The sequence below is a fragment of the Neofelis nebulosa genome, chromosome 18 (genome assembly GCF_028018385.1).
Source record: "Neofelis nebulosa isolate mNeoNeb1 chromosome 18, mNeoNeb1.pri, whole genome shotgun sequence".
Taxonomy (NCBI): Eukaryota; Metazoa; Chordata; class Mammalia; order Carnivora; family Felidae; genus Neofelis; species Neofelis nebulosa.
The window spans coordinates 30,711,133-30,733,699 of NC_080799.1; the positions used below are offsets into that span (position 1 = coordinate 30,711,133).

The following is a 22,567-nucleotide window of genomic DNA, read 5'->3' on the forward strand; positions in this document are numbered from 1 at the left end:
GTCATCATTGGGCACCTTTCAAAAGATCACTTCCTATTTTTGTTGTATAAAAACAAAGGGCAAAAGAAAGCCCTTGAGGGTAGGTGTTTTTTAATGATTAGGCCAATTGGAAGTTTACAGAAAGACCTTACAGCAGGGCTTCTGTGCTGTGAAGTTGCAGATAGGTCTGGGACCTCATTCCTTGAGTAACAAAACTGGGGACTGGGGCAACCTGTGCTGTTGGAGTTGCTTCAGTTTTTTTTCACCTACCTCAATTTCGCAAGCTGGTGTTGAAGTTGTACATAGGGAACTTGGCGGAATCAGAAGCATTTTGTAGCAGTGGCTGATTTCCCAGAGTAGAAATGTCATTTTTAAAGCATAATTCTGTGGCTTCTCCTTTGGATGCGGATGTTACCGTGTCTAGATCAAGATTTTGCACACAGTGCTAAATATATTCACTAATTATGTGGCTGCTGATAGGGACCTTTTAATGTCCTTTTGAAGAGGTAGGCAAGGGCCTGCTCCTCAAACTTCATAGCTTAAAATCTCCCCAAATGGGATCTCTATCAGCCGGCTTCAGCTTACCCACAAAACTGACCCCCACTCCAACATTCCGCAAAGTGGCACTTATATTTAAGAGTCCCCCTTCCTTTGTAAAGGGTTACTTCCCCCCAAGTATTTATACCTCATCCAGATGCTTCCCCCCCCCGCCCTCCCCCCACCTCTCCCGCCCCAAAGAGTTGTGGAAATTCACACGCTTCCATGAAATTCACAATGCTCCTTTCCCCACTGGCTTGTTCTCTCACATCTCTTTATGCCTTCCCTGAACTCTTAGGAACCTGGTAGTTATTTAAGTAATACTTTTAAAATAAACTTAAACTTGTGGCATAATACAGGTGATTATAAAAGGAAAAAAGGTTGTAAGTTAAAAGCTACGGTAAAGTTTCCTGAAACCTATCTGACCAGGTCCACATCTGGCATAGTTTTGTTCCTATTAATAAAAAATCAAGCACTTAATGCATTTTGCAATCCTGCAGAGAAAAGAGGTGGAAGTTATTCATCTAGTAAGTAGTGTATCTATCTAGTAGTTCATCTAGTTCTTAAATTGCTTATGAATTCCACTGCTTAGCAGAGGGTTTATTTAACATCTTTCCTTGGCATGACCCTTGATGGAGAAGGAGTTCCTGGTTCCCTAAGTAACTGAAACGCCCTGCCCCACAAAGGATTTTCCTGAAGACCAAGTAAGCCAACTTCGTAAATTGGTGCATTTTTCACAAGTTTGAGAACTAAACCCAGAATCCGCCCCCTCCCCACGTCCTTCCTCCATCAAGCTACAGGCCTTACTCTTAACTGATGGGAAAAACTGCTACAAATGTACATAAACAGCTCTTTTACTTGTGCTCAAAATCTCCTGGGGCGGGCACGAGTCTCCGAGACTCAGGGGCCTGGGTAGGGCGGCTAGAGCAGGGATTAGAAGACAGGGCCGCGCAGGGCCACAGCGAGGGCGACAGGCACCGGGCCTCTAAATCACAGCGAGGTTAGTGTCACGCGCCCGCCTCCGCCCTCCGCCCCCCGCCTGATAAAGCAAGTCCAACTTCTTCAAGGACTAAAATTCCAGCAAGGCCCTTAGCTGCTTTGAACTCCAGTAGGAGGGGGGGTCCGAGAGCGACCACAGCGGCCACACCCGCTCCGTCCGCTTACAGACCGAGAAAGAGGATGCGGCAGTTCAACCGCTACCCAAAGGCCTGGGCGGGGCGTCATGCGGCTCCTGGGCGCTGGTTGGTCATTCCTTGTCCCCGCCCCCTCGGCCCTGCGCCGCCTCGGTGTCCTTTGACCTCGATTTCAAGCCATGCGCTGAGCAGCGGTTGGTCCGGCTACCCTTAAACTTGAGTTGAATGCACCCAATGAGGAGCGGGCCTTGCGGGGACTGTCGGGAAAGGCGGCTGGCCTATATAAGTGGCCTGCGAGGCGTACCCTCGCGTTGGGGTTGCCGTGCAGGGCTCTGCGGAAGATTCGTTGGGAGAGTGGCCTGTGTTCGCTAAGGCAGCGCCTCAGGGACGATGGCGGAGGGAGACAATCGCAGCACCAACCTGCTGGTGAGTCGAGGGGGAGCCGAGCAGGGCCTCCGGACATCGGTTGGCTTCGCCAGGCGGTGCTGCGGCCTCGTTCCTATGCCCCGTAGCGGGCCCCGCCCTCCTCTCCCGGTTCCCGGGCGCAGACGACGACGCCTGCCCCTTGGGCCTCTTAGGTAGCTCCAGCGTGGCGGTCGCTAGATGTATCGACCCCTAACATCCCGGGGAGGGTACGCGACGGGGTGAGGAGGGCGCGTGATCAGGCACCGCGAGTGATCACCGCGAATAGGGGATGAAGAGGAAGTGGGAGTAGGAGGGCTTTGATAAGCCTGGGGTGCAGCCTGGGACAGAGGGCCGCGAGTGGCCTGTCGAGCGCTTCTCAGTCCCAGGTCCCCAGTCGTATCTGGGTTTCGTTCTTTTCTCCGCCCCCCACCCCCCCCAATACTTGGGCAGGGGTGGAGAGTCAAGGGGCTGCTGGCGAGAATTTATTAGAGCTGGCACCGCTTAAACCGCAAAGAGGCTCTGAGCTCACCGCGGGGAAGCGGGACTAGGGGACCAGCAAGGTGGATAGTGGGAGGACCTGGCTTTCGTCTGGAGTTTGTAAGGGGGGGTGTGTGTGTCACAGGACGACCTTAGAATAAGCAGGGGTCCGAAGGAACTGCAGTGACGTTATCACAGGCGGACAGAGTCAACCTCACTACAAGTTTCACGGCATGATCTGGCAAAAACAAACAAACAAAACACGGGAGAAATCTTTGCTTTGTCTCCGTTGCTTTTCCCCAAGGAAAGACCGGACACACACCACGACCACAATGAATAGAGGAACCAAAGAATTTAGTGTTTGACGATTGATTTTTCCAAGAGCCCAGATGCTAACTAATTAAGTGACTTTGCAGAGCAGTTTTGATTGTGCACGATTTTCATCTTGCGTTGGTTTTTAGAAATGCATGACCTACTCCTTTAAACGCACACACTTCTCAATAGTTGGCATAGTTAGCCCCAGCCAGGTTCCATTTAAGAGGATTGATTGAAGCACAAAGAAATTGCCCAGATTCACACAGCTTACTGAAACGACAGATCCTGCTTGACCTGGAGCTTAACTGTTCTTTCCAGCAGAGCAGCGTAACTTGAGAACAAGGCCTTTGGCTTTGCATTTCCTCAATTCACATCTCTTAACCTCTGCGTATCTGACAGTGTAACAATACCATCCTTTTAGCTTGTTGGGAGGATGAATTAAAGCATACGTATATAAAATACTTCGAGTCTGTGGCACATAGTAATCCCGTGTTTAACCGTGTTAAGCAGGATATACAAAGTCAGAAATGTGAAAGTCACCTAAGTGATGAGTGTGGCACAGATAGCATCTTTATTATGATTAGGCTGTATTTGCATCTTTCCCTGTGATAACATTTATAAGAACATGTGGGTTTCTTGTTTCGTTTATTTTTCCTGTACCAAAACCAGTTTAAGGGCTTTTTACCACATTAGCTTATCCTAAAAGCCTACTTCGCAGAGAAATTTGAAGTCTCACCAGATGTCCTGGTAAGTGTAAGAAGCATTCCGTGTATTGAGATATATTGAGCTTAAGATGCCTCATGCAATTTGGTGAAAGTAGTTTGACTTAATTGTGCAAATGATGCCAGCATCGAAATGATTCCATTACACAAAGCTATTTTAAAAATTGAATGCTGTTCAGGGAGAGGCTTTCCTAATGGCTTTAGAAGTAGGGGTATAAATCAGTGAAATGACAAAACAACAGATCTATTTTAACCACCCGAAAAATGAGTGAACTTAATGTGATTTAATTTTATATTTTGAGGCCTGCCACTTAGTAGTCCATGACTTTGAGAAAGCTAGTTACCATTCTGAGCCCACTTTCTTTAATTGTTAAATGGGTCTAATTATCCCCACCTTGAGGGGCTTTATAGGAATTATGTCACATTCTTTATGAAAAGAGTAGCCCAGAGCTTGGACTTGGAAGTTGACCACTGAATGATAGGTGGGGTTTGTTTGTTTTTTAACTCGTAATTAATTTCTGTCTTTGGTACCAAAATGGCAGAGTGTTTTAGAAACTGATTTAAGATAATGATTTGGTTAAGAGCTGTTTTACATTCTTGGTGCCTTAAAATAATTTACCTCTCTAGAAGCACAGAGATGCTGAGAGCAGTAAAATGATCACTTTACACGTTGATCTTCTCTGCAGGCCGCAGAGACTGCAAGTCTGGAAGAGCAGCTTCAAGGATGGGGAGAAGTGATGCTGATGGCTGATAAAGTCCTCAGATGGGAAAGAGCCTGGTTTCCACCTGCCATCATGGGTGTGGTTTCTTTGGTGTTTCTGTAAGTGAGCTCTTAAATTAATATGGATTGTACTTGTTATTAATAAGGGCTCAGGTAAAACCCGGCCTCCATTTTTGAAAGTGCCTTAAGTCTTTTGTATTGTGTAATCTGTAAAGAATGCCTTTTCTTAAAGCACTTCTAGTTTTCAGAGTTTATAGTACTTACGTAAGTTCGGTCACCTAATGCAGTTGAAAAAATCAGTGGCACTCACCCTTTTTGGTCTTAGGATCCTTTACACTCCTAAAAGGTATTGAGGGCCCCAGGGAGCTTTTGTCTCTTGATATTCACATTAACCATTGCAGCTATGATGTCATGTATTCTGAAGCTTCTCGGAAAACTACTTGTGAGAAACTTAGAAGGAAAAGGGCAGATAACATCTTTAAGACTCAAAGGATTAAATGAATAAATGTCTTCAGCTAGGAATAATAATGACTGTGTTTTTCTAACCTTCATTATTATTATTTTTTAAACAGGACTATCTACTATCTAGATCCATCTGTTCTGTCTGGTGTTTCCTGTTTTGTTATGTTTTTGTGCTTGGCTGACTACCTTGTTCCCATTCTGGCTCCTAGAATTTTTGGCTCCAATAAATGGTAGGTGGCGTAATGACTTGGCAGTCTAATTTCTGTGAAGTTACTGAACCTGGTGGCTGTGATTACTATGCAGCAAGAATTGTCTAATCATCAGATACCTAGAGGTTAGGATTGTTGCTTTTACGTGAAGAATTTCTTAGGTGATGCATATAAATCATGAGTTTTCAGTATTTACAGTTCCATAGTTCCTTTATGGGCTAGCATTTATTTTGGCTTTTTTTTTTCTTTATAGCCCTTTTATTAAAGTGATATTTTTTGAGGTAATGTTTTATCAAATACTACAGAACTCATAATGAACTTTCTGTAGAAATTGTTTACATTTTACATTCATTTTCTTTGATATTTAAGATAGTATATTTCGCAAGCTATTTTTGAAAGAATACGGAAATAGTAACAGATTTTTTTGTCCATTTATGTAATGAATGTCTGCTGTTAGGCACTGTTCTAAGTGCTGTGAAATATTTTAACTTTTAAGATTGATCTTGTGTTTAAGGTTGATACTGAGGCAGTGTAGTGGTAGTTAGCTAAATGCATAGCACGTGATTCAGAACAGATTCATTCAAATATTCTAACTTCCTTCTGATCCAAAAAATAACAAAACTAGATGGAGTAGATTTTTTGTTTGTTTTTTTGGTCCTAGTTGCTGTTCTTCCTTGGTTGTTTATTTTAATTTGATTAGTAGTCTACATGTGCCTTTAGTTTTTTGTTCAATTATAATAACAAAGTATAATACCAAATTATTTTATAATTTTATAAATTATATAATTTTTATATATAAATATAAATTAAAAATATTTTTTATAATTATATAATTTATAAATTATAATTCTGTAAAATTAAGACTTTAAATTAATATGCCTTATGGATCTTTAAGAATAAATTTGGACATTTTAGGGGAATATGCTTAAGTTATGGGATAATTAAGCATGTTTATTTAAAGATGTTTCCCCTATAGCAGAATGGATTAGTGGTAGAAAATGTCCTTTGAATTGTTTTTCACATGTAACAGTGCATTGCTGCTGTGTTTTGGGCAAGTTTGTAACCATGTAATGTAACAACTTAACAAAGGACATCATCCTCTGACCTTGAGTTTATTAGTCAGATGACATTCTAATCTGCTAATTCATAACTCTGGGAGAAAATTTTTCAGAAGTAAACAGTGAACGTTTCATGGTAATCAGTATGTGGCTCAGTCCACAACAATTTTATTTTTTGATCTTTTTTTTTAATTTTTTTTTTTTTTTTTCAACGTTTTTTTTATTTATTTTTGGGACAGAGAGAGACAGAGCATGAACGGGGGAGGGGCAGAGAGAGAGGGAGACACAGAATCGGAAACAGGCTCCAGGCTCCGAGCCATCAGCCCAGAGCCCGACGCGGGGCTCGAACTCACGGACCGCGAGATCGTGACCTGGCTGAAGTCGGACACTTAACCGACTGCGCCACCCAGGCGCCCCTATTTTTTGATCTTAATGGAGAAGGAAGAACACTGTTTCATAGCCACAATTCAGCCTTGACCATGGGCAGCATGTAAGGTCCAGCTGCTGACAAGGAGTCTCAGGGCTTATCAGGAGCCCTTCTGCTGTATCTGTCACTGCAGTTTTACAGGGACAAGAACTAGAGGAGAGAAAGGTACATATCTGCCCAGTGAAGGGTCTACTTCACCATAGCAGCCATCATATCTGTGTAGCAAAGACAATACAAGGGCGAACTTTTTTTTTTTTTTTAATCATAATTCAAAAAAACAAAAAAGGGCTTTCTTGGAGGATCTTTTTGTATTTTTACTCTATTTTATTTCTATTTTCCCTCCCTGGGACTAAATTTATAAAGAATTTGGATCTGAGCTGTTGGTTGCTACCTTGGCATCAAGTGGGCATGAAGCCCAGTATTATGCTTGGAATGTAGTTGTTATCATCTTACTGGAATGCTCAGATACAGCTGTTGGGCAGAAACTTAACGTCCTCCTCAAAACAGTGAGACCCTGATGGGCTACAACCCAGGATTCATTAGAATCTGAAAAATAATACAGGAGTAGAGAAATTAGCTTATACCGATTATAACATGGCCCATAGTAGCCTTGAGTCTTTTGTTACTATAATTAGTTAAATGTGGCTTTAGAACCAGGGATTACCATGGCTTTGTGCATACACGTGTCTTTTTTTTTTTTTCTTTTTTTTTTTTTTAACATTTATTTATTTTTGAGAAAGAGAGAGGCCATGAGCAGGGGAGGAGCAGAGATAGAGAGGGAGACAGAGAATCTGAAGTAGGCTCTAGGCTCCAAGCTGTCAGCACAGATCCTGACGCGGGGCTCGAACTCACAAACTGGGAGATCATGACCTGAGCTGAAGTCAGAGGCTCAACTGACTGAGCCACCCAGGCGCCCCTACACGTGCCTTTATGTAAAAACTCATTCCTGTGCTATACAAGGGGTCTTAATAGTACAGAAACTTTTTCACGTTCATAAGAGAATGGTGAATTGTTTTTTATTTAGACTTTCTTTAGGGGATAGCTTTTTAAATTTGAGAGGATGATATTTTCTGTTTACTATAAAGATTTGCTTATAGTGAAGGGGAAAATTTTTTTGTAGGACCACTGAGCAACAGCAAAGATTCCATGAAATTTGTAGCAATCTAGTAAAAACTCGACGCAGAGCTGTGGGCTGGTGGAAACGCCTCTTTACACTAAAGGAAGAAAAGCCTAAAATGGTACTTTTTTTGTTTTGACTTATTTAAGTAGAGCAAAATTTTAAGATCGAGTCCATTTTTATTGATTGTAGCCTAATGATGGCCTTTTTGTTTTAATAGTTGTAGTTTGATATTTATTATTCATTGGTTTGACTCCTCCAACTACATTTGTAAATGTTTATCTGTATGAATTAGATTGAATTATTGGAAGTTAAAATTATATTTTGCATTTAACTTTGTACTCTAGCAGAGCAAAATGTTTCTTCTATGCTTACTAATAATCAAAGTAAAAGACAAATACTTAAAAAGCATTTATTCTCTTATCTCTTAGCTTCACATGAGGTTACTATGTGAATTATTAATTGTAAAAGTATAATTGATTTTAAACTAATTTATATATAGAATGACAGTAATTCTAGAAGGGAATGTGTATAAATTCTATAAAGTAGACCTAATGGAATTTCCTATGGGTTTTTATGTAATACATAAAACATAATATGTAAGATATATATAATCCTTAGATACGAAGTCTTTTAAGAAAAGTTGTAACAAGTACTGGATTATTTTCTAACCTTTGAAACAGCGTCCTACAGTTAGGCTTCTGGGTCTGTTTCTAGGGGTTGATAACTTCTTGTTGTTTTCATTGTTAGTACTTCATGACCATGATCGTTTCTCTTGCTGCGGTTGCATGGGTGGGACAGCAAGTCCACAACCTGCTGCTCACCTACCTGATAGGTAAGTCTCTGAGGAGGGGCTGTAGACATATTCTGGCCGTAGAAGTCTGAGTGGGACTTTGTAAAGTAGTATCTGTGTGCTTGTCGAGTTGGAAGGTACAGATGGAGGAACTGCCAGTCTAGAAAGAGAATTAAAACCTACAGCCTTGCTTTCTGGGAGTTTGTTGTCTTCGAGTAAGTTAAGACATACTAACCAAGGTAGAAAGTGGTGTGGTGGGGCGCCTGGGTGGCGCAGTCGGTTAAGCGTCCGACTTCAGCCAGGTCACGATCTCGCGGTCCGTGAGTTCGAGCCCCGCGTCGGGCTCTGGGCTGATGACTCAGAGCCTGGAGCCTGCTTCCGATTCTGTGTCTCCCTCTCTCTCTGCCCCTCCCCCGTTCATGCTCTGTCTCTCTCTGTCCCAAAAATAAATAAAAAACGTTGAAAAAAAAATTTAAAAAAAAAAAAAAAAAAAGAAAGTGGTGTGGAAGAGGTAAAAAATAAGCAGCGTTCATTATCTGAGGTTGGGGGGTGTGACAGAAGTTTCAAGGGATCAATACCAGTGAAAGTAATGGAGTGCCTGATAGTCTGGGAGACTAACTTCTATAAAATGTAATCACCTGTAGGAAGTTAATTAATGCCTCCTTAATTTTGTTTGTTTATTTTTAAGTGACTTTCTTACTGTTGCTTCCTGGATTGAACCAGCACGGAATCATTTTGAAGTACATTGGAATGGCCAAAAGGGAGATAAATAAGCTTCTCAAACAAAAAGAAAAGAAAAATGAATAATGCGTCTGCATTACTGAGTGTAATGAATGGCATACACCTTGTCCTTGGGAACAGTTTCTCTTAATGCTGTCTGGATTCTGAAATGTTACAGAAATAGCTCCTTGCTCTCCCTCTTTCTGCCCTTAGTAGAAATTCAGCCTTGCCAAGTAAGGCTTTATGCATAGTGTCTTCATGTGAAGTGTAGCTGAATGCATTCTCATCACTTGGCCTTATGTGGACAATTCATTCGTGAGTATGACTTGTTTTGATTTTTCTCACCCAGGTTCATTGAATTCTTACTTTTAGGTAACTTCCTTTAAAAATACGTAGTGGTGAACTTCACCTTTTAGTATACTTAACTGTGACGTTGGATAATTGTTCCTGTTGATCTTCGCTTTAGCTAGATACAAGGTAGTGGTCTGTGGCTACAGGAAGCTGGTTCTACTGTCTGCTTCCACAGTCTGCTTAAACTGTCTGGCTCCATGAATACAGAGACCAAGTTTCCCGCTTCTGATGAAGAGACCAATTAAGTAAGATTCATTCCTCACACTGTTTCTGTACTGTGGGAGAAGATCCTTCTGGAATCAAATGAAACCAATTCCACGCCCTAGTATGTGTTGGTTTCTGCCTTGTGCAAAACTTAGCAATTTGTAAGAAACACTGATCCTTCTTCCCAAATGGGGAGTATGACAGGCTTAGAGCTCTTCTCTCCTTGCTCTGAGACTTCGAGTTAGTAGATCCTTAAAGGCTTTTTAACAGCAGGCTTCTAAAAGTTTGTGTTAAGTATTTTTAGCATATTTTTAATTTCAGATTTTCCAGCTGACTGAAACTAAAGTATATAATAGGTTAAGACTCAGGTCTATGACCTTCACTCCGACACCAGCCAATAAAGGACAGAAGTCTTCCTATATGTAGTCAAGATTTCATTTCAGTAGAAAATAAATCTTATCCCTACTAATTTTTCAAGACCAGACTAAGCCTTTTAAAGGTAAGCCTCAAGATTCTCATTTGAAGGTAATTGTGGGCTGCTTTGGTCCCCTTAGATTTGGCATACGAGGTGGTGACTATGCTGGCATCTGACTTTTTCCCTAGTTATTTCTGTGAAGAATGCAGGCAGGGGCTGTCAGGGAGAGCAGACTTTTGGCGACGATAGGTGGCCTCTGGTCTACAGAGATTTTGTAACTCCTTGGAAAGTGTAGAATCATCCTCCCTCTCGGTAGCTAGAAATTTAGAATAGTTGAAAACTGTAGGAATTGAAACTGAGGGCTGAAAATGTGACATTTGGGAACAGTTCTTAAACTCTGATTAAGTAGCTGTAATATAGTTTTGTGAATTTATTGCACTGATGCTGTAAAACCTGGACCTTGTGGTATATCTGTCCCTAAATAAGTGTTGTTTTCTCCCCTTCAATATTACTGTAAACAATGGCACCCATTGTAGCATAATGTTTGATTTTTTTTTTTTTTTTTTTTTTTTTATGTTCCATATGAAACCTACAAACTACCTTAATTTTTACATGTGTTTTCCATTGTAGATAAGCCTGTCTTGCTGTCTGGATTTTTTTGTGTATATGTGTTCTACCAATTAACTACTTTTGCAGTTTTAATCTTGTATTATTTCTTCTACTTGGTTTTGTGTAAAAGGGGAACAATAAAGCTGGAATCCCTCCTTGTGTCTTGTTTTCTTTATACCTTTGCCATTAAGGTGTTGACAGGATGTGTGAATCCAGTTACTGAACTACCCTGAGTGATCATTACATGCCTACTCTTGAAGAACAAAATGAAATAAAAGGTCTAAATTAATTGATGCAGCAAACTTCAGGCACCATGCTAGATGGAAAAGGAGATACAACGGAAAGCCATGGCCAAAGATGAAGTATGAGAGGGCCATGCTGGAAGAACAGGCAGGGAGCAGTGCAGGCTGGAGAGAAAGTGCCTGTTATGGTTACTTCTGCAGGACCCAGCTCAGAGTTGCATGACGTACTCGCTTATTGGTGGATGACTTCTGTACTTTGAACTCTAATCATGAAAAGTTTTACTGGCACCTGGGTGGCTCGCTCAGTTAAGCATCTGACTCTTGATTTTGGCTGAGGTCACGATCTCGTGGTTGTGACATCCAGTCCTGCTCCGTTCTGAGTGTGGACCCTGCTTAGGATTTGCTCTCTCTCCTGCTTCTGCGCCTTCCCCTTCCCTGCGCTGGTTTTTTCTCTCTCTCAAAATATAGTAAAAAAAAAAAAAATAATTGAGGAAGGAGTGCCTGCCTGGCTCAGTCAGTACAGCATGCAACTCTTGATCTTGGGGTTGTGAGTTTGAGCCCATTGGGCATAAAGTTTACTTAAAAGGATTAAATTGTTTGATCAGTGGGCCTCATTGTCTATACTTAGTGGGTCTTAGGAACAGATTCGATATCAAATTCTGAGCCCTCTAACCATTGCTCCCCACCCCCCACCAAAAAGTTTGGCTCCTTCTTAGAGCCTTCTGTGGGTTTGGTGGTCTCCAGAAAAGGAAAATCTTAGTCATGGTGGGTCTGCCCATGGTCACCTGAGTTTTGAAATGCTGGTGTTCTTCCATCCAGCTGTGATTCATTCTCAGGCCAGCTTGGCTACCCCTGTGCCAGCTCGGGCTCCAGCAAAAGTCCTTTTTTGACACTGGCCTTGGCACCATCTCCAGTGGAGTTCCCATCATCCTGGAGTTCACAGGACACCGAGAGGAGGCTGTTTGGAGTTGGTCGGGTGAAGAAGAGTGAAGGGGAGTGCCTGGCTGGCTCAGTTGGTAGAGCATGTGACTTGACCTCAGGGTTGTGAGTTCAAGCCCCACATTGGGCATGGTGCCTGTCTAAAAAAAGGCACTTTTAAGTACCCTGTTTACAGGACAAAAAAAAGGGGGGGATTTCTTAGTGTTGAGGAGAGTTGATTTTTACCAGTATTTTATCTTCCACATGTTGACTTTTTTTTTTTTTTTTCAAAAAGTCGGCCACTTAACTGACTGAGCCACCCAGGTGCCCCCACGTGTTAACATTTTAACAACTCAGATCACAATCCTCTTCAAAGACCTCTCAGCAAGCAGGTTCCAGTTTGCCTACAGCATATATGACAAGCTTGTGAGGCAATTTACACATGGCCCTCGTCCTGTTGCCATATGCCTCCAACTTACTTCTCAGTTTCAGCCCAGGCATATCTGTCTATATGATTCCATTACTTCCTAGTTCTTGGAGCTGTTATAAGCCTAGAAGATCTATTGCCCCACAGGTCTTCAAGTTTTGAGATCAGGTAGACCTAGGCTGAAACCACATCAAGTAATTTAATAGCTTAGACAAGTAACCACTTTTTTGTTTTGGCATTTATCGGTTGGTGGATTGATTTGTTTGTGCAAGTGGGGGTGAGGGGGAGAACGGGGCAGAGGGAGAGACAGAGAATCTCAAGCAGGCTCCACCCTCAGCAGGGAGCCCAATGCGGGGCTCAATCCCACAACCCTGGGAGCATGACCTGAGCCAAAATCAAGAGTTCTGTGCTCAACCAACTGAGCCACCCAGGCGCCCTGCTTTGACTTTTTAAATTAAGTCAATTTGGGGACGCCTGGGTAGCTCAGTCTGTTAAGCGTCCGACTGTTGATTTCGGCCCAGGTCGTGATCTCACTGATTGTGAGCTGGAGCCCCACATCAGGCTCTGTGCTGACAGTGCAGAGCCTGCTTCGGATGCTCTCTCTCTCCCTCCCTCCCTGCCCTTCCTCTGCTCTCTCTCTCTCTTTCAAAATAAATAAATAAAAACTTTATTAAAAAAATTAAGTCAATTTCAGATTGAATTTCATTTTCTCATTGTGAAATGAGGGTAAAAGTACAGATCTCCTAGGGGCATTATACAACTGCATTTGTTTTGAGGATTCCATGAGTTAATTTACTGGAAGCACACAGTGGCCGTCACGAATTGGTAGTGTTGGTACCCTTCATGACACAGGTCAAATGGCACCTCTGTGAAATCTTCAACTTCCCAGGCCACCTCTGCATTCCCACAGCACTTCATCGGCATCCATTAAAGCACACTGCTCACTATTGTTACTTAGAGGTTTATTTTCCCTCTGAACCTCTGAACCCTGAAAGAGGGATCTGAACCTCTTAAGGTCAGAAACGTATTTTCGTCCTCTCTCCATCTCATACAAGTCCTGGCACACAGAAGACACTCATTATATGTTTGCTGAATGAATGAGTGCAATGTATTAAGAGATAGTGGTGGTACTATTTTTCTGTTTATGGGAAGGTTCTTGAAGGAAAGTGGGTTTTTTTTTTTTTAACGTTTATTCATTTTTGAGAGACAGAGAGCGAGCGGGAAGGAGCAGAGAGAGCAGGAGACACAGAATCCGAAGCAGGCTCTGGGGCTCAAACTCAGATTGCGAGATCATGACCTGAGCTGAAGTTGGACACCCAACCAACTGAGCCACCTAGGCGCCCCGAAAGTGGGTTTCTTAACTCCCCACTGTTGTTAATGCCTCAATTAAGGTGAACTGCACATTTTTAGTAAACAAGACATGTAAGTGTACAGAGAACCAGTTCATCAAAGTAATTTTCATTAAGGGAAACCAGGGTGGTTCAGTTGGTTAAGCGTTCAACTCTTGATTTTAGCTCAGGTCGTGATCTCACGGTTGGTGGGGTGGGGGTGGGGGGCCATCAGGGTGATTCTCTGCCTGGGATTCTCTCTCCCTCTCTCTGCCACTCCCAAAGAGAGAGCACACTCTCTCTCAAACTAAAACAAAACAAAAAAACCCAGCTAATGGTCCTTTTGTAATGTAAATTATAACCAGAGAATTCTGTATCCTGGAGCTGTGCAAACTGAGAGTTTTGCTTTCCTCAAGGTTCACTTAGGTCATGTCTACAGCCAGCAGGGGGCTCAAACTCCCAACCCTGAGATCAAGAGTCACATGCTCTACTGGCTGAGCCAGCCAGGAGCCCCTCAAGTTTCACTTAGGATTTGAGAAGAATTAGGAGCAAGGTGGGCTGAGAGACTGCTGTTGATTGAGCGCTCACTCTGTCAGGTTTTGTGTTTATTCTTCTTACTGAAGTGTAGTTGATACACAATGTTGTTAGTGTGAGGTGTACAACATAGTGAACTGAAAATTCTGTACATGATGCAATGCTCACTACAGTAAGTATAGTTACCATCTGTCACCACGTGACATTCCTATAGTGTGTTAATCTCTTTTATATGGATTATTTCATCTATCCTCATAGCAACTTCAAGTGATTAGGAGCATCATTCCCATTTTACACATGGGCAGACTGATTTATTCACCAAATATGTATCAAGAGCCTACTGTGTGCCAGATAATTTTTCTAGGAGCTGTGAGTACAGCAGTGAACACAACTGACCAAATCCCTCCTTTCTTGGAACTTAATGGAGACAGTTAAGTACACTTTCAATATTCCAAGTGCTATGGAGAAAATTTTAAGCCAGGCAATGGAGTTAGGAGGAACGGGGAGAAAGCTCCGTGAGTGTGTGTGTGTGTGTGTGTGTGTGTGTGAATAGAGTCTGGGAAAGCCAGCGAGCCAGCTTCCTGGCAAACTGGAAAAATGTTCAAGTTAGAGGGAAAGGCAAATGCAAAGGCCCTGAGGTGGAGTACGCTTGGGGTGTTTCTTTGAAGAAACAAGCTAGGGAAGAATGGTGGGGAATGAGGTCTGTTGTGCCAGGGCCAGAAGGCAGGTGTGCACATCACGGAGGACCTTGTAACCTTTGCAAGGAATTTGCATTTTGCTGAGGGTGATGGGAGCCAGTGTGTGATCTGATTTAGGTTTTAAAGAGGTCATTCTGGCTACCTGTGGGAAAAACAGGGGTGAGTAAAAGGGAGGTCAAGGGTGAAAGCAGCGACCTAAGGAGGCTATTGCAAATACGTGGGACGTTAAGTAACTAGCCTCAGGTCCCTCAGCTTTGGAGAATTCACTCCCTTACAGGGTATCAGATCCCAGCTTCAAGCAATAGCTAAAGCTCCCTGTTGTTCCCATTGTCAAAATACACTGAGTGGGGCACCTGGGGGTCTCATTCTCCATTAAGCGGCTTGCTTCCGCCTAGGTCATGATCTCCCGTTCCCCAGTTCGAGCCCCACATCGGGCTCTGTGCTGACGGCTCGGAGCCTGGAGTCGCCTTCGGATTCTAATCTCCCTCTCTCTCTGCCCCTCCCCCACTAGTGCTCTGTTTCTCTCTCTCAAAAATAAATAAACATTAAAAAAAAATACATTGAGCATTTACTACATGCCAGACACTGTGCAAGCCCTTTGCCCCATTATCTCATCCAACCTTTGCAATAACTTTCTAGAGTTAAGTATTATTATCCCTCCCTGCCCCGCCACCTATTTAGGGAAGGTTCAGAGAAAATACGAAGACTTATCAAAACTAGTTCTTGTCCGGGTGCAGAACTGTTGATACAAACTACTGGTTCAGAATCCTGAGTACTTTTTTTTTTTTTTTTTTTGAAACGTTTGTGGCTTTCATCCAAACTGTGTATCCTGGAAGTTTTAGAAAGAAACGTTTGGAGCTCCAGTAAATAATTTCTAAGAATTAGGGAGCACTGACTTAAAAATATATTTTTGACTTTGAAAAAATAATCTAGGGGCACCTGGATGGCTCAGTCGGTTGAGTGCCTGACTTCGGCTCAGGTCATGATCTCATGGTTTGTGGGTTCGGGCCTCGCGTCGGGCTCTGTGCTGAGAGCTCGGAGCCTGGAACCTGCTTCGGATTCTGTGTCTCCCTCTCTCTACGCCCCTCCCCCACTCTTACACTGTTTCTCTGTCTCTGTCTCTCTCTCTCTCTCTCGAAAATAAATGTTAAAAAATTTTTCCAAAAAAAAAAAAAAAAGGAAAAATAATCTATACACAGGTGTGGAAAAACAAACCACAATTGTATATAGAGAAAAGCAAGTCTTTCATCCCAGTTCCCCAGGCCCTCGTCAGAGGCAATTATCGATTTGCGTGGGTCCTTTCAGAGATACTGTAAATACACAAATGTAAAAATCTATTCTAAATGGTGAACAGTTATTACAACAAAAATTAGCAAATATCTCAGCCATTTTCAGTTCAGTTTTTTACAGAGTAAGGGCTAGAAAGGTGTCAACGTCGATCCTTCCCACTCCGGCCTCACCTGGAGAGGTCGATTCCATCGATTCTCTGCTTCTCACCCCTGAAGAGGCACCGCCCCTTCATCCGCCTTCTTCCAGTAGGCAATACTTTTTTTTTTTTGGCCCTCCTTTAAAAGTCTCGCGATAGGCCCCCGCTTCCCATAACTCCGTGCGCTCGCCCCTCCCGTCCTCTTTCCGCCATCTTTCCGCGCCGGTGAGTACTTCTCTCTGAAGGATCCAACATCATCCGTTGGCTATCTCTGCCATCCTGCAGTCTGAGCCTCAACTTCGGTGTTCTCTGATGGTGCCAGGGCCTTCTTGGGCGGAGGATGCTGCGCTTGCGAGGGTTTGGGCAGGAGTAGAGGAGAGTCATGCCCGTCCGCTCCACGCTCTGCAGTTTGGGGATCCCGGTTTGAGAAACGCAGGCCGCAGCTCTGGCGGGAACGGAGCAATCGGCCGACGGGAGAGGCGGTAGACCCAGCGTGGTCGGCGGCTCCAGGACCTCCCCTTAGTGGCTGGGGTAGCGCCTTGGCTCCGGGCGGCGGGAAGCATCGGGGACGGTGGCCGACGTGGGCTGAGCTGGCGTCCCATTCCTTCAGCCGCGCTGTAAGCTTAGGAGGGTGATGCCACTCAGCAGGGAAAAATTGCCTTCTGCCTGGGCTGGCAGTTTGCTGGGAGCTAGCTTAGATCTTCTGGGCTCCGGGATTTCCCTTGATACTTTGTGGAACTTGAGGAAGCAGGTTGGATTCCTACTGTTGGAGCTTGAAGCATGCTTTGGGCTCCATCAGTTTTTACAGCGTTATTAGAGTATCGGGCAGTTCGTGCACATTAGGATAGAGTCGTGTCCGGTGCACGTAAAAAGTTCTACTTGTCACTGTGGTACGATTGCTGCCCGGGCACAACTTTGGGTGGCACACGTACCGACGTTTTTAGTTAGTGTTAGTGAAAGCTAAGTATCTTTTGGACAAGGCTGACATCGAATTTGTTGGTTAAAGGGCAGTGTTAATAGTCCAATTGCTGTTGGATTTCAAAAGTTTGGAAAACCTGCCTGGTGATTTGCAGGTCCCGTTCTCAATAGCTGAGCGACCGTAGCTGACATTGCGCGGGGGAACCGGTCTGCATAGAGATAGGACAGTTTAATGATAGAGGCAGAAGGAAAAGGATGTGTTTGCAGTGGAATGATTGGGAGCCTTTTGATGTTGAGAATGCCGGTAAAACCCCTGTTTTTCCTTCCCTGAACAGCCATAATGGTGCGCATGAATGTCCTGGCAGATGCTCTCAAGAGCATTAACAATGCTGAAAAGAGAGGCAAACGCCAGGTTCTTATTAGGCCATGCTCCAAAGTCATCGTGCGATTTCTGACTGTGATGATGAAGCATGGTAAGTGTGTTTTATGTTTTCATGTAAGGATACTGAAGGAATCCGTTCTGTAGACAGTTGTGCAGGACAGGACTGGGAAGATGGGGGAGCTAGGTGTAGGTTATACTTGGAAACTCATGCAATGCAGTGGGGCTGTGGAAGGGGTAGTTGGGACAGATAAGCTATTCAGGAAGCGCTGAGTAAGTTAGGACTGTTGAGGAGGAAGTTTGTGACTGTTGCTCTGTTAGTAGTTTGGGAGCTAAAATGGCCTTTCTTGGTGTAATAACTGCTGCTGCAACTGGTCGTTGAGCATATCTTGAGCTCTTCCAAGAGTTTTGGGATGGAAAGGAAAATGGTTGCAGGTCTTGGGCACAGAGTAGCTTAATGGGAGGCAAGGGGAAAATAATCCCTGTTAGAATTGCAGGGTGGGTTGTTTTGGGGTGTTGGCGGCTGGAAAAGTTTTGATTCAGAGCAGCGGTCTTTTCCTAAACCATGTAGACAATCAGTCACTTGAGGTGATGTGAGAGGAAAGTAGGCAAACAGTGGGAATCCTAGAGCATAAGCATTTAGGTCTGTTAAGTTGATAACTTCTTTTCTGTAGGTTACATTGGCGAATTTGAAATCATCGATGATCACAGAGCTGGGAAAATTGTTGTGAACCTCACAGGCAGGTTAAACAAGGTAAGAGTTGATATCTTCCACATAGAAGAACTTTAAGAGTTTCCAAACATGGTGTTAAATATGTTGTAATTGGCCTTATAAAACTGAATTAGTGGTGTGCTTGTTCCACCTAGTTAGGGTAAAAAAAATTAAGAATTGATTGAAATCATTAATTTTTGTTGTCACATTTTGATTGATTTTTTTTTTTTTTTCCCTCTAGGGTTGTATTTGCTCTAGAATTGTTAGTTGACCTAATGTTTGTGGAGTATGGGGGCTGTCTGAAGGGAGATGCCACAGGGTGGGGTGCATTGATCTCCTGATGGTACTGGTGTTTGAATATCGGATGGTACGCGCTGCCCACCCAGTGGCTTGAACTTGTGCCGAAGGAAGGTCTAATCCTATCTGTAAATAACTTTGTTCTTCGTCTCTCGGTGATAATGTTGTGTTTTTTGAACAGGATTGGGTTCTGTAACAATATTAATACCTACATTTTTACTGGCGTGGGCTGTATGGGTGTCTTTGAGTTTCGTGCTCCATTTCAGTTTGCGTTGTCAGCATAACCTGTTGGATATATTTGATCTGATGTGGCTTAATTTATTGCATGTGTTAAGGGGCAGGTATCTTTAACAAGTTAGGGTCCCTGAATTGCTACCCTACTTTTTGTGTTCAGGTTTCTAGCTTTCAGATTTGCAAGCAGCTTGACATCCTGTGGTCCAACACAGATGAGGGGAAAACAGGTCGAGAAATGAGTCGTTAGTGGCAGGGGCCAGACTGATTGGTAAGGTTATTCCCTGGTCCAACAATTTGTTTTATAAAGTTGCTTCCTTGTCTAGTGAACTTGCTTCACGTGTGGATACCTACCTAATGTTGGATGAAAACTACCGAAGGTGAAGCCTTCATGAGAGATTAGAAGAGTTTTCAAGTTAATTTTGAGACTGTTCTAGTTGTTAGCCAGTAGACTCCAGCCAAAATAGAATTTGGATTCACTACTCATTGTCACTCAGACCCTCACAAAGTGTTTTTGAAGTAGAAGAGGGTGTGTTTTCCTACTCTTAGGAATTAGGAAGCTGACTTAGGCCCAAGGTGCCCTCATCTCGCACTGCCCAACAGTGGCAGAGCTGGCTCCAGAACATAGTTGACAGTGCATTATAAAACTGTCCCACAGAATGACTTGAAGTTTAAAAAACAAAGACAAAAACCTCTTAAGAGAAGTGCTGTGCACCCAATTCCTCTCGAATATTCACTATACATAAAACTTGATAAGTTTGAACAGTATTTCCCAAGTGGAACTCCTTTGTGGCATTCTTGTTCTGTGGTAGCTTGAAAAATGGTGGCAGTTGAGCTTTCTGACCTTAGCTTTCTAACCTTGGTGGGGCAAAACAAACATCAGTTTTCAGTTTTTCTCAACTTCAGTTTTCCTCCCTTGTAGGACACCGTTGCCTCAGTTTCCTTCATGCAAGAGATGGATGTACCCTTAATGTGGAAGTTTAATGGGGCTGAGAAGTAAGGTAGTGTTTAGAAATTAGATTGAAATTCCGGTTTTGGTCACATCCTAAGATTTGTGTGGTTTAGGAGAGGTTTAATTCTTTTAGCCGAAAGAGGTTTTGTTGCTGGAATAAATAGAAGCCTGGGTGTGGTCGAGTGGAGGCCTCACAAGTCTACCTTTACAGCTTGCTTGGAGGAAGAACTGTTTTGCCCTTTTCCTGTGTCTGTATTCCTATTTTCCATTGTGGGGTTGCTCTTGACAGTTGACACCATAGCTGACAAGATCTTGATGAAAAGGAAAACCTGAGTGGGTCTCCTGGCTTAGGGCATTTGGGCCTCAGAGGCCCATTTTCAGTTTCTTTGGGTTCAGATCTGCCTGTGGAAGTGTAACTTGTAAAAATTTGAGTAAGTTCTAACCTCATAGTGTCCTTTAGCTTCCTGTTAGGCATTTTGGAGTCGCAAGACTCCTGTGTGGATGTGCACACGGCTGTCTACCTGCTGTCTTAGCCCTCTGGAGTTCTACTTGAATGGTACTAGTCCTGAGTGTTCTCACATGATCATCTCTGGTGTATAAATATCAGGAACCTTTCTGCATTGATATTTACAAGTGTGTTAGTGATTTGTAGGGTAGAGATGTGAGGGGGGCATATGTAGCTCTAATGGAGATTTTTGATCCCCTCATGTTTTACTTTCTAAACCCAGTTGATCTAGTCAGGGATCTTGAATGAGCCTACAGTAAGCACAAACAGTCTGCTAGTGGATGTTTGAACTTTTGTTGTGTTTTAGGATTTGCATGTAATTGAACCATTAAATGTTTAGTGCTCTTGGTGACCTCTCACACTGGGAGGTGATTGTTGCTGTGTCCCAGTGGCAAACAGGGCAGGTAACTGTAAGGACTCTGTTCTTTCTGGCTTCCACCCATTTTGCTAGATTAGTTGATTGTAAATGTACCCTGGTAGTTCATTGACATGGAACAGCAGTTCTTAGATTTCAGTTTTGTGTCTGAAATTTTTTTAAGTTCTAATATTTTGCACTTTTAGCTCATAGGTGAAGAATTGGTGACCCTGCATCTTCATTTCAGCCTTACTATGTGAAAAAAAAATTTTTTTGAGTACAATTTTGTCTAAGTCTTAGTCTCTTATCTCTTTAAAATCTGGTTATTTGTTTTGGGACAACTAGCCCATAGGGATGTACGCAGTTGACCTGATCTTGCCATATATTGCCTTGTGTTCTGCCTCTTCTGTTTACTTTTTAAATAACTTTTTCCAGGCATAGTCGTAGTTCAATGTATTTTTGAAATGACGCAGATGTTAAGATTGCACAGAATAGTTACCCAATAAATGCTGAGTTGGTTGGTTTATATGATTATTTAGATACAGATGCCATTTGTGTTAATTTTTTTCTGGTATTGGTGAGATGTGAACGGTGTTTTCTGTTATGCTTTTACAGTGTGGAGTGATCAGCCCCAGGTTTGATGTACAACTCAAAGATCTAGAAAAATGGCAGAATAATCTGCTCCCATCCCGCCAGTTTGGGTGAGTTGACTTTCCTCATACGAAAGAAATTAATGCTAAGGATTGCTGTGGTGCACTTGGACCACTAGAGTGGAGGTTTTTTTTGTTTTCGTTAGAGTAGTAATTGTCTCCATCCCCAATCGTCCTGACTCAAGGATTAGCTCTCTTGCGTTGCCATATTTCATGTGCTAAGCGACAGTGTGTCCCCTTTAATATCTGCTCTTTTGACTCTGTGCATATAGTTCATATTATATTATGTTCACTGTGATCTTGTTCTATGGCTAGAATCACTTCTGAACCCTAGGCCTCTGGGGAAACTCAATCTCTTCATCCTTTTAAGGAGAAGGAGTTCAAATCCTTGCTTTCCTGCTTTAAAGCTGTGAGGCCTCGCATAACTCCTAGCCTTGGTTTCGTCATCTGTAAAAATGATAATTCTCTTCATTTACATTATCAACTGATTTGATTCTGGCAAAATACTTTCAGGCTCTGACATGATCCAGTAAGCGCTTAGCTGTTTGTGGTTAAGAATGTAAGCACCCCCAGTCATATGTTTGGTGATGTGGTTGGATTTATTCCCACTTCATGGTTACTGTTTTCCATGTATAGTGTCATGAATTATTTCTGATTATAATTATGGTGCTAATTTTAATGCCTCACAGTTTACTCTGATTTCCATAGTAACCCTTGAGGTAGCCAGGCCAAGTAGGATTTCCATTGTCCAAATAGCTGTCTCTATAATAGGTTGCCTGTGATCATATAGTAAGTGGCAGAAACAACTCAGTCAAGTTTATGTTTACGCTTTATTGCTTTAAACTGTCTCCTTCCCTGAGAACAGAAAATGACAGTTTGAAATTAAAGGAGTTCAGTTTTTGTTTGCAGTTAGGTTTAATAGCATTGTGTCTTGGTGTTAGCTGAGGGCAAGGCTGTAGGAGTGTGTTGTGTAGCTAAGGTTTTTGGGTTTGGGTCTTTGGTTCCAGGAGCCATGCTTGCACTTGCTGGCCCAAATAGGCAGCCTTAGTCTCTGCACCCTATTAAGGGAAGGCGTCTTAAGCACTGATGAATGTTGGTCTTTTTCTGTACCACAAAGCGGCTCTATGTTGAACTGTTTTTAGGAAAAACTCACCAACATGTTTTTTTGTTTTTTGTTTTTTTTTTTTTTTTAACTTTCCATAGTTTCATTGTACTGACAACCTCAGCTGGCATCATGGACCATGAAGAAGCAAGACGAAAACACACAGGAGGGAAAATCCTGGGATTCTTTTTCTAGGGATGTAATACGTTCATACAAATAAAATGCCTCACTGGACTCTA

The 22,567-nt window shown here is 42.8% G+C and overlaps 2 protein-coding genes and 1 long non-coding RNA gene across 3 annotated transcripts; 2 read left to right on the forward strand and 1 right to left on the reverse strand.

The window, feature by feature from the left end:
- The first annotated feature begins 1,900 nt into the window (after positions 1-1,900).
- ARL6IP1 (ADP ribosylation factor like GTPase 6 interacting protein 1) lies at positions 1,901-10,809 on the forward strand. The gene is made up of 6 exons (XM_058710234.1): positions 1,901-2,075; positions 4,255-4,388; positions 4,862-4,981; positions 7,566-7,683; positions 8,313-8,397; positions 9,044-10,809. Exons 1-6 carry the CDS (start codon positions 2,040-2,042, stop codon positions 9,160-9,162), a joined length of 612 nt encoding a protein of 203 aa, XP_058566217.1. The 5' UTR covers positions 1,901-2,039; the 3' UTR covers positions 9,163-10,809.
- Positions 6,766-12,854, reverse strand: LOC131500773 (uncharacterized). Its single transcript, XR_009256452.1, has 2 exons — positions 11,682-12,854; positions 6,766-6,991 (listed from the first exon to the last, which is right to left on the reverse strand). It is a non-coding gene; the product is annotated as an uncharacterized LOC131500773 (long non-coding RNA).
- A 3,481-nt stretch (positions 12,855-16,335) lies between these two features.
- RPS15A (ribosomal protein S15a) lies at positions 16,336-22,567 on the forward strand. Its single transcript, XM_058712140.1, has 5 exons — positions 16,336-16,452; positions 17,481-17,618; positions 18,199-18,278; positions 21,192-21,277; positions 22,430-22,567. Exons 2-5 carry the CDS (start codon positions 17,486-17,488, stop codon positions 22,521-22,523), a joined length of 393 nt encoding a protein of 130 aa, XP_058568123.1. The 5' UTR covers positions 16,336-16,452; positions 17,481-17,485; the 3' UTR covers positions 22,524-22,567.